Source organism: Callithrix jacchus, chromosome 1 (genome assembly GCF_049354715.1).
Source record: "Callithrix jacchus isolate 240 chromosome 1, calJac240_pri, whole genome shotgun sequence".
Lineage (NCBI taxonomy): Eukaryota > Metazoa > Chordata > Mammalia > Primates > Cebidae > Callithrix > Callithrix jacchus.
The window spans coordinates 171,787,342-171,802,355 of NC_133502.1; the positions used below are offsets into that span (position 1 = coordinate 171,787,342).

Sequence of the window (15,014 nt, forward strand, 5' to 3'; positions counted from 1 at the left end):
GGTCAGTCCCACAACATGTGGGGATTATAGGAACTAAATTCAACATGAGATTTGGGTGGGGACACTGCCATCCTGTATCACAACTTATACATAACTTGGATACACAATTATTACGTTCCCTAAATTGTAACAAGAGATGCATCCCACAACCCCCAACCCTAGTAAAAAAACTTCCACACTCACCTTCTTTATCAGTAACTGACCAGGAATACTTCTGAAAAGGCTTACTAGATGGAAGGGGGTCCATCTCCAGCACTTTATAAATCTGGCCAAAGGCTGATAGTCTGAGTGCATGCTAAAGAACAAAGCATTATATTTAATCACATTTCAATAGCCATTCGTAAAGCCCTTAGAACATCTAGCTAAAAAGATACTCATAAATTCTGGCATTATAACAGAAGTCCCTAAACACACAAGAAAAAAGTGTTCGAACACAATAATTGAGAAAATCAGGTTACATTCTCTTGCTAGTAAGTCAGAGTAATATGTTCAATCTTCTACCTGTGCACTGTGGGTAATATCTTCTTTTTGCTGGATGGTCATATAGCTCAGAGCATCTGTTGGGTCTCTCTCACAAGGATCATGAAGACCAGGACCTCCTTTGGCAAAGGAAAAACACAAGTTTCATTTAGAACTGAGTTTAGAATTTGGTAAACTAAAACAAAAAGAGATGGTTGGGGAGAATGAAGAGAAAATAAAAAATAACTGAGGAACTAAGTTAAAAGTCTGCTCAGTTAAGTGGAGTAAAAAGGACACACTCTTATTTTCAACATGTTAGCACTTACATGTCCTTATTTTATACTGGAAGTCACTTGTATATCTAAGGCCAAAACTGAGTCTTACTCTGAGAATTTAGAAACAGCACAATGAATCAGCCCAAATCTTAAAAGAAATTACATATGGAAAATAAAACCAAATTTAATTTTTCCAAATTTAAAACCAGACTACAAAAAGATTGAACTTCAAAAATTTTAACTAAACACCTATAATTTCAAATTCAGAGTTTGAGGTAAAGCAAATTCAAAGCAGACACAATATATTATTAGTACCCTTTATGTTAGTACATATAAAACACAAATTATAACTATTGAAAAAGAGTTTTATAGCACTTTGCCAACACACATTCTAGTTGTCAAAATTCCAAGCAAAAGAATTCCTATACATCATTCTCCCGTGTAGAGGACAAACTTAGCATGTTATTTAGAAAAATAAACTAAAATGAGAGTTGCTGATCGTTCTTCTTCCAGAGTTTGAAACCCTTACCAGGAAGTAGTATTCCAGATGCCAAACACTCCATTACTCGTCTCAAGGCCTCCCCAGCGCCCAAAGGTCTATTACAAGTACCTATAGACTTTTCACATATAAGTTCTAGTGGCTAGAAGATATTAAATTACAAATTAGTACATGCACCAAGTGTTAAAAGGATTCCAGTTAAATGTGAGCTAACATTTCTATCTACAAGGGAGGCCAAAAAGTGAAACTCAATTTAACATTTAGGGCCCACTTAACCTTTTCCCCATGATTATCAACTTTTACCCTGGGCAGAGTTTTTAAATCAAGCATTTAAGATAGTATCTTCAGAAAACATTTTTATAACAAAAACTTTATATTTATTCACTCAGAAAGGATCACTAAAGAAACTATGGTCTCTAATTCATTTAACAAAGATTTAATAAGCCTTCATATTAGTAACAGCTAATAACCAGTGTACAAAACCCAGCTCACCTATCTCCCACTTAGGAAGCACACAAACCACAAATATTTCAATAATAAGACTTCATTTCAGGCAGCCTGCTTCAAAAGTATGACCGTTGGAATAAACAAAGGACCAAATCTCCATGTTCAATAAACTAAGAACTCATAATATTTTGTCAAAGTAATAATTGCTACATTCATTTATAAAATCACCTTTCATGGCTTTAGATTGTTTTATAATGTCCTTAAGTTGTCTTGATTGGAGCAGGTATAAAAATTTCCAAGTCAATTTTCACACACACACACACACACACACACACACACACACAATAAATGATATCCATATGGGGTTCAGTGTACTGCTTGCCTGACTTTAATTACTAACATGAACTTATTTGTAAATGTCTCCACTCAGAGAGAAAGCTACAGAGGTATAGGATCCTAATACTGGCCTACTGGGTAATTTCCACTGTAATGCAAGGGGGCACCTAAAGAGAAATGGGTCAGCCAAGGAGGCTTTTGTGAGCAGCAGGTGAGCAGTAAGTGATTAACCACCAGTACACAGTCAAATGTAAGGAGACACTCACTTCTAAAAGGTATAAAACCTTTTTGTCAGAAAAAAAAAATATTTCACACTCTATAACATGAATACAATAAGGTAGAAGATACAGGTTATATGCACAAAAGAACAATTCATTTAAAAATATGCTTTATTTTTTTGCATGGCAAATGTATGTAACATATGCCTCAGCTAACTTAGGAGATAGCCATTTTAAAATAATATCTCATTTCTATAGGATTTTCTCTGTTGCACCTTCCAAATTTGCTTTTAGCCATAGTTAAGTACTTACCCATCCTTTCAATGGTGCCCATGTGGGGACTCTGTTGCACAAATCACGCAGAATGCGGAGGACAATTACACATGATTTTAATCCATTTGCCCTTGCCTAAAACAAACAAAATTATTCCAGATATCCCTATTGAGATCCATTATTCTTTTGGGCAGGTTCTTTCAAGTGAATACCAAGTAGCAAATTATTCGTCAGTTATCAAGCAAACAACAACAATAAAAAAAAATCAAGTAATCAAAAGTAGTAAAATTAAGGTTTAAAAAGGCAGAATTAAAAAAAAAACAGATTTTTAAAATAAAAGGACCATAATCTTAAAATTGGTTTCATAGTCTCATGGCAACCCCTACTGCAGGCAACTACCTAATTTAACTCTTAATTTTTCTCACTCATGTTTGATTTTTATAAGCAACCCATCTGAAATTCAGAATACTAAGCTAAAAAGAATTATATGATAATAAAACATCATGAACTATAGTAGAAGCTATACTAGGCACTTATCTAAATTAACTCAATTATTCCAACAACCAAGGTATGAGCTAGAAAGCATCCCTCATTTTATGTAGTACACGAAAACCAGTAAGTGACAGGTGTTCCAAATGAAACTTGTACAAGGATATAATAACAATAAGATAGTAACAAAAAGCCAACCTGAAACCATTTGGCATGTCGAAGAGACGCCAAGGCGTTCAGGCATTTCTGCCTGTCCAATAAGTCCGGAGGATCTTTCATCGAAACATTTTCTAATGGTAAAATGGGATAAAGAGAGACAGATACAATTTGACCAAGGGATTCCTATCAAATTATCGAACAGTAAAAAATAAAAAGAGTAACAACATTTGAGTGAACTAATAAGACTCCCAGAAAACTTCCTGATTTGGCTGTGTTTTTTAAAAAAATTATGTGCACTATGATTATTATTAAGTAAACAGTCATCAGAGTAGTTCTGCACACAAATACAATGAAGCATAAGAAATTCATTCAGTAAACAAATCATTGACAGCTGCCACTTACAATCTGGGATCTTATTAAGCATGTATAACATCACAGGGCACAAAATAAGTACATAGCACTTTTTCCTTTGGCAAGATGCAAAGAAGGAAAATCTGGGACCAATAGAAATAACAACTTTTTTAACAGAAGAAATTCTGATCTCTGACTGGGAGATTTCCAGGAAAACTGGAAATCTTATGTAATCAATGAGATATACTGAGAATATACTGAGGATGACTTTTTTTTTTTAACACTATCAACTCATTCAATAAGATAACCATTAACGGAAACTTTATCCCATGATTGAAAACTTAAGTATCACTTTGGAATTTCCTATTCCAAACCAAAATTATTAAAACTAAAAACATAGTGAACTATATTTCAAGTTTTATATGCCTTTTTAAAATAAAAAGCAAACAAAGAATACTAATTATGGCTATTCAGTTTGCCTTAACAGTAATATAAAACAGCCCACAAACACTTCTTCCCAGCATTATCATGATAATAACAGATTGGATTATGGTTGTCCATTTGTGTGGGCCAAATAACACAATGTATATATTTCTAAATGGGTGACAAGAGCACTGATACTTTTTGATTTCCTCAGTAATCAGAGGATCCTATTACAGCAATCAATGTTTATTCTTTTTTTTTTTTTTCTTTTTATGACACAGGTTCTTCCACTGTCACCCAGGCTGGGGTGCATTGGCACAATCTCACTGTAACCTCCTCCACAGGCTCAAACAATCCTCCCATCTCAGCCTCCTGAGTAGCTAGGACTACAGGCATGTGCCCCCATGCCCAGCGAATTTTTTTATAGATACAGGATCTCAGTATGTTACCCAGGCTGGTCTCAAACTCCTGGACTCAAGCAATCTACCTGCCTTGGCCTCCCAAAGTGCTGGGACTACAGACGTGAGCCACTATGTCCAGCCAATGTTTATTCTAACTGATGAAATGTCATTAACTAAAGAAGGCATAATGCCAATAGGGAACATATGTACTAAAGGAAGAATTGTGGTTCTCTTTACTGGCCAGGACACTGTAAAGGCTGAAGTGTTATACACACTTATTTTCTGACCAGGTAAGCTCTACAGCAGTTATTTGCATTGTAACAAAATCAGAATACAATGTTTCATTACTCCCTTTTACCCATAAAATGGGAAGCCTGAAAAAGGGCTTTACTCTGGATTTATTTATAAACAAATGTACTATGGGTATTTATTTCATAGGTGATAAAGCTCCTGGACTTGCCCAATTTTGTCTTTATAGTGATCCAAGGTAGACAAATAGCTCACTTTAATGTTTTTATGTCAAAATGCTTAACTGTGGTCAATACAACCATCTGTGTAAAGCTCACATATCAGATAAAACAAAGTACTGTAAATGAATGTTTAGAATCTCTTAAGAGTTAGACATGACAAAGGGTGACTGACTGCTGAATAATGTAATCCCAATAAACAGTACAGACCATATTTTTTTAAATGTCAATTTTTAAATGAATACAATGGCAAGCTAAATTTTATTCTATCATCTTACCAAGCAGGAATGTCAGGAAGATGGAGACAATGGAACAGGAAAGTGAGGCAGAGGATAGGAAAAGACAAGGCAAGCCAAAATTCTTCTTGTATTTTCTAATACTTTCATCCAGGGATCAGAGCTTGTAATTAGCATCTTACTCTGATTATAACACAGATATTTTTAATGGGAGACAATGGCAAAAAATATTTTGATAAATTATGTCATCCCAAAGTCAAATTATAACCACAAACTCTTATTTTAGAAAACTGCAACACCGGGTTGCTACAGACAGTCAACATTTGAAGACAATAGATTCTACGAAAAAGAGATGAAAGGGACAGGCACTGAACAGAAGACCTGCACCAGATTCCCTTTTTCATCATCACCAGAATGACCATGTTTCATCATGCTCTGATAGTTAGAAAGTCAAAAGATCCAAAATGGTTTCAGTATCAGGACATAGAAAACAGTAGAGGAGATACAATTCATCTCATTTTATCTTTTTTCAAGTTCTTAATATTAAAACAATATAAATTCATATGGTAATACAGTGCTATTTATAAGAACAGATTATCTATTTCCTTTATATAATTAATAACATACAGTTTTTTATATATTTTCATTCCTTTAAAAAAACTTCATTTAATATGGCAATTGCAAAGCTGCTGCTGGGAAAACACTGCTACTCCTGGTAGCATAATCTTAAGTTTAATATTTCTGAACTTTTATGTAGGTGTTTAAATTTTGAGGAGGATCAAAACTTTTCTGATAACACATCTTGGAGTTCTCAATTCGCAGCAATAGACTGTCAGTCATCTTATTTTCTCCGACAGTGACCAGTGAAACAGATAAGAAAAAGCATGGGAGGCAGGGGTTGGAGGGTCACAAAAATGCCAAAAGCAAAGAAACATAGCTTCTTTGTTGTTGTTGAGACAGTCTCACTCTGTTGCTCAGGCTGGAGGGCAGTGGCATCAGCTCGGCTCACTGCAACCTCCACATCCCGGTTCAAGCGACTCTCCTTCCTCAGGCTCCTGAGTAGCTGGGACTACAGATGCCCACCACCATGCCTAGCTAATTTTTTGTATTTTCAGTAGAGATGGAGTTTCACCATGTTGGCCAAACTGGTCTCAAACTCTATACCTCAGGTGATCCGCCCACCTTGGCTTCCCAAAGTGCTGCAATTACAGGCACGAGCCACGGAGCCTGGCCAGGAATACAGCTTTTAAGAAAGTTTATTATTCAGTAACCTAGCATCAGGGAATGAAGGTACATACAACATTCTGGCAATGGAAGCACTGGAAAGTCTATTATGCCTAACCATGTTTATTTGGTTAGAGGTCAAATCAGTGACCAGAATCACATCATACTGCAGGAAACGTCGGTCAGTTTCTCTCAATGCCTTACATGCAAGCTAACTACCTACTCCTGTTAACAAAACACCAGCCTGGAGATGGGGCTAGCAAAAAAAAAAACAAAACATGATTGCATTAAACAGGAGTTATACGTCTGGAACCTGGGCTCTTCAAAGTTAAAATAATTGAGCTCACTATCATGAGAAGGCTCCTTGACAATCAGGATGAAACTGAGCTAAGTCTATGCTGACAAAATTTTCTAATTAGCCTAAGAATATCCTCACAGTCCCTTGTCTCTCAATTCCTTGAAACTTTCTGGAGAGAAGACATGTCCCAAGAAAAAACATGGGCACAGGCACATAATAATATAAACAGGTAGGCTGGGCCCAGTGGCTCACAACTGTAATCCCAGCACTTTGGGAGGCTGAGGCGGGTAGATCATGAGGTCAGGAGTTCAAGATCAGCCTGGCCAAGATGGTGAAACCCCGCCTCTACTTCAAATACAAAAATCAGCCAGGCGTGGTGGCAAGAGCCTGTAATCCCAGCTACTCAGGAGGCCGAGGCAGGGAACTGCTTGAACTCAAGAGGTGAAGGTTGTAGTGAGCCAAGATCACACCACTGCACTCCAGCCTGGGCGAGAGAATGAGACTCCATCTCAAAAAAAAAAAAACCACACACACACACACACACCAGGTAAATGTAGCAATAAGGTAGAACAGAGAAAAAACTGTTCTCCTAATTTATGTGACTAATGTCACCTGGTATGACTTTTCTTCAGTGGCAGTCAGCCACTGGAAAGAGTGCCTAAAAATTTGCCCTGGATTGGCCGGGCACAGTAGCTCATGACTGTTAATCCCAGAACTTTGGGAGGCCAAGGTGGAAGGATCACAAGATCAAGAGATCAAGACCATCCTGGCCAACACAGTGAAACCCCGTCTCCACTAAAAATATAAAAATTAGCTGGGCCTGGGCGTGGTGGTGTGTACCTTGTAGTCCCAGCTACTTGGAAGGCTGAGGCAGGTAAATCGCTTGAACCCAAGAGGCAGAGGTTGCAGTGAGCCGAGATCGTGCCACTGCACTCAAGCCTGGCAAGAGAATGAGACTCCATCTCAAAAAAAAATAAGTTTGCCCTGTATAATGAAGATCCAGAAGCTAGTGAAGGCAGGAAAATAAAGCCTGCTGCATCATTATAATCACAGCTGTGATGGCTATCCTGTAAAGCCTACTGCCTTGACCCCAGCAAGATATATTTCTGCCAAGAAGAGAGAGTTCACATTGGCACCAATATGAAGGGACTCTGAAGCAACTCCTCTGTGAATCCCTGAAAACCCACCCCAGTACTAAGGAGAGAGGTTTGTCTTAAGTCTAAGCCACAGGGTCTCTGTAGTTTCCTTATCCACCTGGTTTCAAACTGCCTTATAAATAAGCAGATAATTTATCATCCACTTTAATAGCAAATATATTTCTAATATAAAATCACAAGCACCAAAAGAAACTGAGACTCTATGTGAAGCTCAGAATGACCAGATCAGCTTAACCACTTAGGCAGTAATCCTAGACAAAATGGGAAAGTGGACCACATACTAGAGGTAGAGTCAGGGGAGCTGAATAAAATGTGACATTTCCCTCATTTATAAACCAGAGCAATTAGCTACCCCATAGGACCATTTTTAAAATAAATCATATATGAGGAAGTGCTTATCACATGGTAGGTTATAAAAATATCTTAACAGAGATTAATCTCCAATATATATTTCTTGAGCTATGAGATGCCCATTAATGCTTCTAACACAGTGGAGAATCCTATTTAATCAGACAATATGATGACTCTTAATTCACTTAACAGTAACAGATTTATAGGACTTTTAAAAAAAATCATCTACTATGTATTAGGTACCCTTAGAGGTGATAAGGATAAAGAACAGGCAAAAAGACACCTGCCCTCAATGAATCATAAGCTATACAATAGACCAGGTTTTTATTATTAGCACTGCATAAATTATTATACTGATTATAATACTATAAATCACTCAGTGTTTAAGAGTTTAACTGTACTTGAGTTGACTTCTTTGGACCTACCATGTGAACATTATTTTCATGATTAAGAGTTTGAGTAGATGGGTTTGTACTGTCAATCTTCAATAAGTTGACTACTACTATTTACTGAGCAACTACTATATGCCAGTTATTGTACAAGTCACATTAGATAAATTCTCTCAACCTCAAAACAACTTTCAAAGTTTTTTATAATCCATAATTTAAAATGAGGAAACCTACCCAAGGTCACACAGCAATAGCAACTAATGGAGTTAAGAGTCAAACAAGGCTAGGCTCAGCGGCTCACATTTGTAATCCTAGCAATTTGGGAGGCCAAGGTAGGAAAATTGCCTGAGCTCAAGAGTCTGAGACCAGCCTGGGCAACATGCAAAACCTCATCTCTAGTAAAATACAAAAAATTAGCCAGGCATGGTGTCATGCGCCTATAGGCCCAGCTACTCAAGAGACTGAGGCATGAGACTTGCTTGAACCCAGGAGGCGGAGGTTGCAGTGAGCTGAGATCACACCAGTACACTCCAGCCTCGGCAACAAAGCGAGACTGTCTCAAAAAAAAAAAAAGCCAAACAAAAGACTGCTGCACATCAAGATCTGTGCTTTTTCTCCTATGCCTTCATTAGCAGGAAACATGTAGTAATGAGGAAATGGTTATTCTACAGGGCCTTCACATAAAGGGTTAGAATGCAGAAAGAAGACTGACAGCATAGGAGGAAACTTACCTATGAAACAGTATGTAATACCAAAGATTATTATCTGTATTATGGCAGTTTAAAATGTAAACAGTGATTTGAAATGAGTAGGTAGTTAGATCCATTCTGCACAATCCTGAGGAAAAAGGTTTCATGCCGCAGTCCTCTGGTTCTGTCTGCTCCCAACCATGTTTTTTTTTTCTTTTTTAGATTTTACCCAAATATGTGGCAAGTTAAAAGAGAGAAAAGAAAGATGTGAGGTGTGTATGTATTGTGAACAGTTTGTTTAGCTAGGGGTAGGTGAAAGAAAGTTAAGATACTCCAGGAAAATGTCTCCAAGAAAAAATTTACAATGGGATTTTTTTTAACTTCGAGGAAAAAATGAGTATAAATTAAGAGAAATAAAAAAGGGATAACTTTCAACCCCAGAAATTCCTGGAACCTGAATGAATCTTGTGCTTTTAACCCATGCCGTTGAAAAGAATGGCATCAAGGAGATGAGGAGCTGTCTAGTGTGAGAAAACAGAATGGTACAGCCCAGGTCTGAAATGTTCAGTTATATACTAGATCCTCCAAGTTGCCCAGGAATGTGCAGCCAGTAGCAAAGACCAAAAATTGTCTTTGACAAAACCCAGGCTAGACAAAATGAACAAATTAGAAAAGATATCAAATGAGTCAACAGGATTGGGATGTTAAGGACAACAGCAAAGCAAATCTTTCTGCCATTCAAAAGGAAAGGAAGTAAAATGTGTAAAACATTAGATCAAAGCCGATTCCTTCACCTTACCTGATCCCATATAATAGCTGATGAGACTCAGCTCATAGAGGTCTTTCGATCCTTTAGTAACTCAAACACCTTGAACAGAGACTATGACTCTCTTACTTTATTACAAAATCTATTCTATAATAAGTGTTCCAGCAAGGGTACAATATACTAAAAATGTTTTCAGCTTTTCTAAACAGAAGTTAAAGTTATAAAGGCAACAGACTAAGTTTAAAGGTATCACTAAAAGCTATAACAAAATCTCACATAAGTACACAAACCCAAAGGAATAAAGAAGACTGATGCTCCCTTAATACTTTAAAAAAAAAATTAAAGGGAGGCTGACAGATATAAACAAACATGTAATTAACCTAGCCTTTGGCAACTTCAGTCTTTTTCTCATCTCACTATACTCAAATAATTTTTAATAATACCTATCATTACAACACTACTTAGAAATGGTTGGTTTTATACTAGAGGGTCAAGAAGAACACATCTTACCAGAATTAACATTTATCTTGACACTTCAGAAATCATTTTATAGTTCTATAGTTAATGGTGAACTGTAAAGCTGTTAAAAAAATTAAGCCATTTAAGATTGGTTCTTCAGAGGTGCTATAGATACTACATTACAGCAAAAAAAAATTAATGCATAGGCATAAACTCAATTATAGACTGGATGCCCTTTGATTTTAAAATATGACTCATAAATATGACTGGTTTGTATCTGCTGGATTATGATATAGCTGATTTTAGTTATCCCAAAAACATTTTTTTTAAAAGAGTCTAGCACTTTTATGTCATCCTATGAGTCATGTCTCTCAAAAATTAAAATTCCAACTTCACTGGTACCTTTTTCTCTACCCTTATCACTAAGATAAAATAAATTAAGAGACTGACCAATATTTCTTGCAGCACTGGTATTTCAGGTAAGGGAGTAAGCAATGGGACTTGTTGAAAGTCTAGTGATGAAAAATAGCAATAGGGAGTCTCCACTGGCCCAGAGAGGCTGTAAATTGTCATGACAGAGTGGCCAGTTGGTCAAAGGTTTGACACAGGAGAAATATCACCTGGCAAGTTTCAAGGAAATGAGAGGCAGAAACAAGCTAACTTGACAGGATAAGAACATCAGAAAAAGAAGCCCACCACAACTCCATCATGAACTTCTCAAAACTACTAATAACTGAATAGATTTCTTACTCTACTTTTACAAGGACGACATTGCCAAAGAGCAACTCTTCTTAACTTCAGAAGAAAGTTTAAAGCATAATTCTCACATAAATCATATTCAAAATGTTAACAGGGTCATAAACCCCTTAGAAAAAAATTTACTGAACATTATCCGTTAAGAAAACTCAATATTCCAATTTACATCCCTTACACTATAAAATAAATCTAGACACAGATGAGTACAAATCTTACAAGATAATGTAGCTATTAGACGTCAAGAGCAATATGATGCAAGTAATTTTTTTTTTTTTTTTTTTTTGAGGCAGAGTCTTGTTCTGTCTCCCAGGCTGGAGTGCAGTGTTATGATCTCAGCTTACTGCAACCTCCACTTCCTGGGTTCAAGCAATTCTCGTGCCTCAGCCTCCCAAGTAGATGGGATTAGAGGCACTCACCACTATGCCTGGCTAATTTTTTTGTGTTTCCAGTAGAGACGGGGTTTGGCCAAGTTGGCCAGGTTGGTCTCAAACTCCTGGCCTCCAGCAACCCACCCACCTCAGCCTCCCAAAGTGCTGGGATAATAGGTATGAGCCACTGTGCCCAGCCAGGATGCAAGTAATTTTGGAACAATGAACAAATTTGAAAACAATTCTGTTCTGGACCATGTTTAATCCTGAAATCTGACCATTAAACCAAAACACACAGAATTAAGTTGGCTGATACCAATAACTTAATGCAATACTAGACAAAGTAAAACAGAATACTAAATGACATAAAAAGTAAAGCAGAGTTAAAACCAACATGACAAGCACAGGCTTTTGAATTAACATTTTATATTTTGAATTCATACATTTTTGCAAAATATACTAATTATGTAGAAGCAAAGCCATTTAAAATATTATTAAAGAGTGGCATAAAGCAAATGAAGGTTATTTCCTAAATCCATAAAACACTGTTAACATAGCTTTTATATAAAGAAAACAAATAACAACAAAAAATATACATATATATGCATGTGTACCTCCATCCTTCTTCTCCAATTCGTCCCTAATTAGAGGTGAGGTAAGTATCACCTTCAAAGTTAGAGTGGGCTCTTTTGTATTCCGAATTATAATAGATGCCTCGTTTACACATTGTTCCACTTGATATTTCTCTTCTGTGAGTTTCTGAAAGTCACCAAGATTTCAAAATCACCCAGTTAGTTAGGCTGAAACCTCGAAAGAAAAAAAAAAGAATGCCTGTACTAAGTTCTCAAATGTTATTAACTATTACTATTACTGTGCTCAAAAGGCAAAGCCTCTAACTACTTCTTTATTGGGGATAACACTTTTCTCTCCTCCCAACTTACAAGAAGATCCTTTCTCCATTCTTTAAAAAGCAACTACAATGTCAACCATCCATACAATTATGAAACAATATTTAAAACCATTCTAATATTTGAAAGTAAAATGCCAACAGCATCAGTATGTGATAAATGGTAAATTACTATTCTTAAAATTATTATAGAGAACTATTATGGTATAGAATAATAAATAGCTGGGACTGCTCTCCAAAACAGTATCTCTTTTAATAGCCTAAACAGGAACTCCTACTTGCCAAAACCTTACAAATATAAGATTATGTAGCTTTTTAAAGATCACCAAATAAGTAGGAGTGAAAAAGTATCTCTGCACAGTCACTCACCAGTAGGAAACAATGAATATAAACAAGTAACTTCTTCCCTTCTCTGACAACAGGTCTCAGAGATCTTCCAATGAGACCTACCATTATGGGACAAGTCATCTGACATCTACAGGAAAATCTACATTGCTTCTTTTAACATACAATTTAAGTAGGGGCCTCCCACAAAATAATCATCTGATCAGATTTATATATTAAGTTATGCTCAATATATTATTATACATTAAATATATGATTTAATAAGTTACACAGGGCTTTTTTTCTTAGTAGTGAAATTTAGTATCTATTACCTAACATACAATAGCCAGGCTGAATGGAGACACTACCAGGTCCCTGCTCATCAGTGTGTATTAAAAGACTTCAAAGTCACTTACAGAAAAATAGCATTTTACCATTAAACAATGACAAAAAATTAGGAAAGGGAAAACTCATTATCCTACTTCTGAACAGAGGATGCCAAGGAAGGGACAGGCCATACAGTAGATGAAAGAACCAGAATATAAAGAAACTGCAAAAAACAGCTCATATTCATTTTGACACTAAAAGAGAATTAAAAATGTCTATCAAAGAATAAATCGAACTTCATTTTTCAATTATGCATACAGATCACCATAAGCCACAAAATAATAAACCTGACATGCCTTTTGTACTAGACTAATTTTAAGTGATTTCTAGTTTTGGTCATCCTCTTCCTCCTTTGCTCAAAGAAGTACTAAAATCATCCTAGGAAAGAATATGAAGAGAAAAAGTAAAGTATAACTTCAGCTAATTAACGTACTTAGATAACTAAAAGATTTGCTATGTTAAGTGCTCAGGAAAAAGATTTTTGATCCATAAGAAAATAATGCCGTATCAGAGACTGGTTTTCCACAAACACCATGAAAAGTGGGCAGGGTGGTGGCGGAGGGTGCTAGGGGGAAAAGGTTTAATTGTAAAAATCACACTTAAAATAATTTCATGAATATTATTAGTTATACACGTGCATATATGTATATATATGTGGGCATGTGTGTACATGTATATAATTTAATCTGAGATTAGTGTACAATCATCATCCCTATTTTACAAGAAAATGTACCTTTACCCAAACACAGATTTATTGCTGGAGAAATCTATTGGCTATGTTAAATTGAAAGATAGTTCTCATAATATCCACCATTAGTCTTAAGAGTTCACACTTCTTTTACCTTCTCTCAGACAGCATTTCAAAGACCTAAAGATAGTTACATCATTTTTAGTCTTTTCTAGCCTAAAAAGCTTCAGTCTCCAAAAATTTGAGATGATCTGTATACCCTGTACTCTCTCCCTTGAATACTTGCTAACTAGACAAGGACATTCTTAAACTGCAGCACTCACAAAGACCCTCACTCAAGAGAGAAACAATGCGGAATTCACACAGTTGTGATCTGCACAGAGAAAGCTCTAACAATGACAACTACAGCTTGGCCCAATCTTCTCTATCTTCAAAACAGGAGAGCTGTGATAGATTTCCCGAATAAGATCTCTGATTTACTATAGCACTGGTTCTCAATCACTTTTCAACAATGCAACACCTGAGGATGAGCAATATGACCATTCTCGTAAGAAACAAGACTCATGAAAGGAACAGAAAGGGGGTGACGTGTGTGAAAAAGCCAGTAACATGTCTGACTCTGATAATTCTAGATTTGAGAGTAACAATGTTTACCACACTAAAAGCAGAAATACAGATTAAATTCTAAAACAACATATAAATTGAAATGAGAACTTTATTAACATTCTAATAACCTACCAGTATGGTTAGCCAGAAAGCCGATTAATGTGCTTTTCATTTTGCAAAGCTTTATTCCACGTTTCATACATAAAGCTATATTTCACTCTCCTTCCCCAAATGATCACAAAAGGATTTTTTTTTATAAAGGAGGGAAAGGTAAATAAATTTAACCCTACAAAAGCCCAGAAAACATTTCTCCAAAACCAAGTATGTTCTGTCACTTTAAAAAACATGTATTATGCCATATATTAAGACAGAATGGTAAAATAGTGTCTCCAAAATTAACATAGGAGAATGTGCCCATCAGTATAATAAATTTGAGAAGAATGGTATATAAAAAATCAGAGATGGTTTTGAGGGTCAGTTGGTGAATATGAAGGAAAATGATCCAGAAACAAAGCTAACAAAAACAAAGTTAGAATTCATACATCTTGAAAAACATACCCCTTTTAAGATATACAAATAAAAGAAACTAATTTTTAAAAAATGAGTGGTGGG

At 36.0% G+C, this 15,014-nt stretch overlaps 1 protein-coding gene across 19 annotated transcripts in view; it reads right to left on the bottom strand.

Annotated features, from left to right (window-relative positions):
• STRBP (spermatid perinuclear RNA binding protein) overlaps positions 1-15,014 on the bottom strand; it is a 75,816-nt gene that overhangs the window by 49,427 nt on the left and 11,375 nt on the right. For all 19 annotated transcript variants that reach the window (XR_013536514.1, XR_001913495.5, XR_004728879.3 and 16 more), the window contains 6 exons: positions 12,105-12,249; positions 3,195-3,286; positions 2,547-2,642; positions 1,264-1,375; positions 502-599; positions 184-295 (listed from right to left, as the gene is read on the bottom strand). Coding sequence is in view for 16 of the 19 variants with exons in the window: in XM_035256945.3 (XP_035112836.1) it covers positions 184-295; positions 502-599; positions 1,264-1,375; positions 2,547-2,642; positions 3,195-3,286; positions 12,105-12,249 (655 nt within the window). In the remaining 3 variants the exon portion in view is untranslated. The remainder of the gene's footprint in view (positions 1-183; positions 296-501; positions 600-1,263; positions 1,376-2,546; positions 2,643-3,194; positions 3,287-12,104; positions 12,250-15,014) is intronic.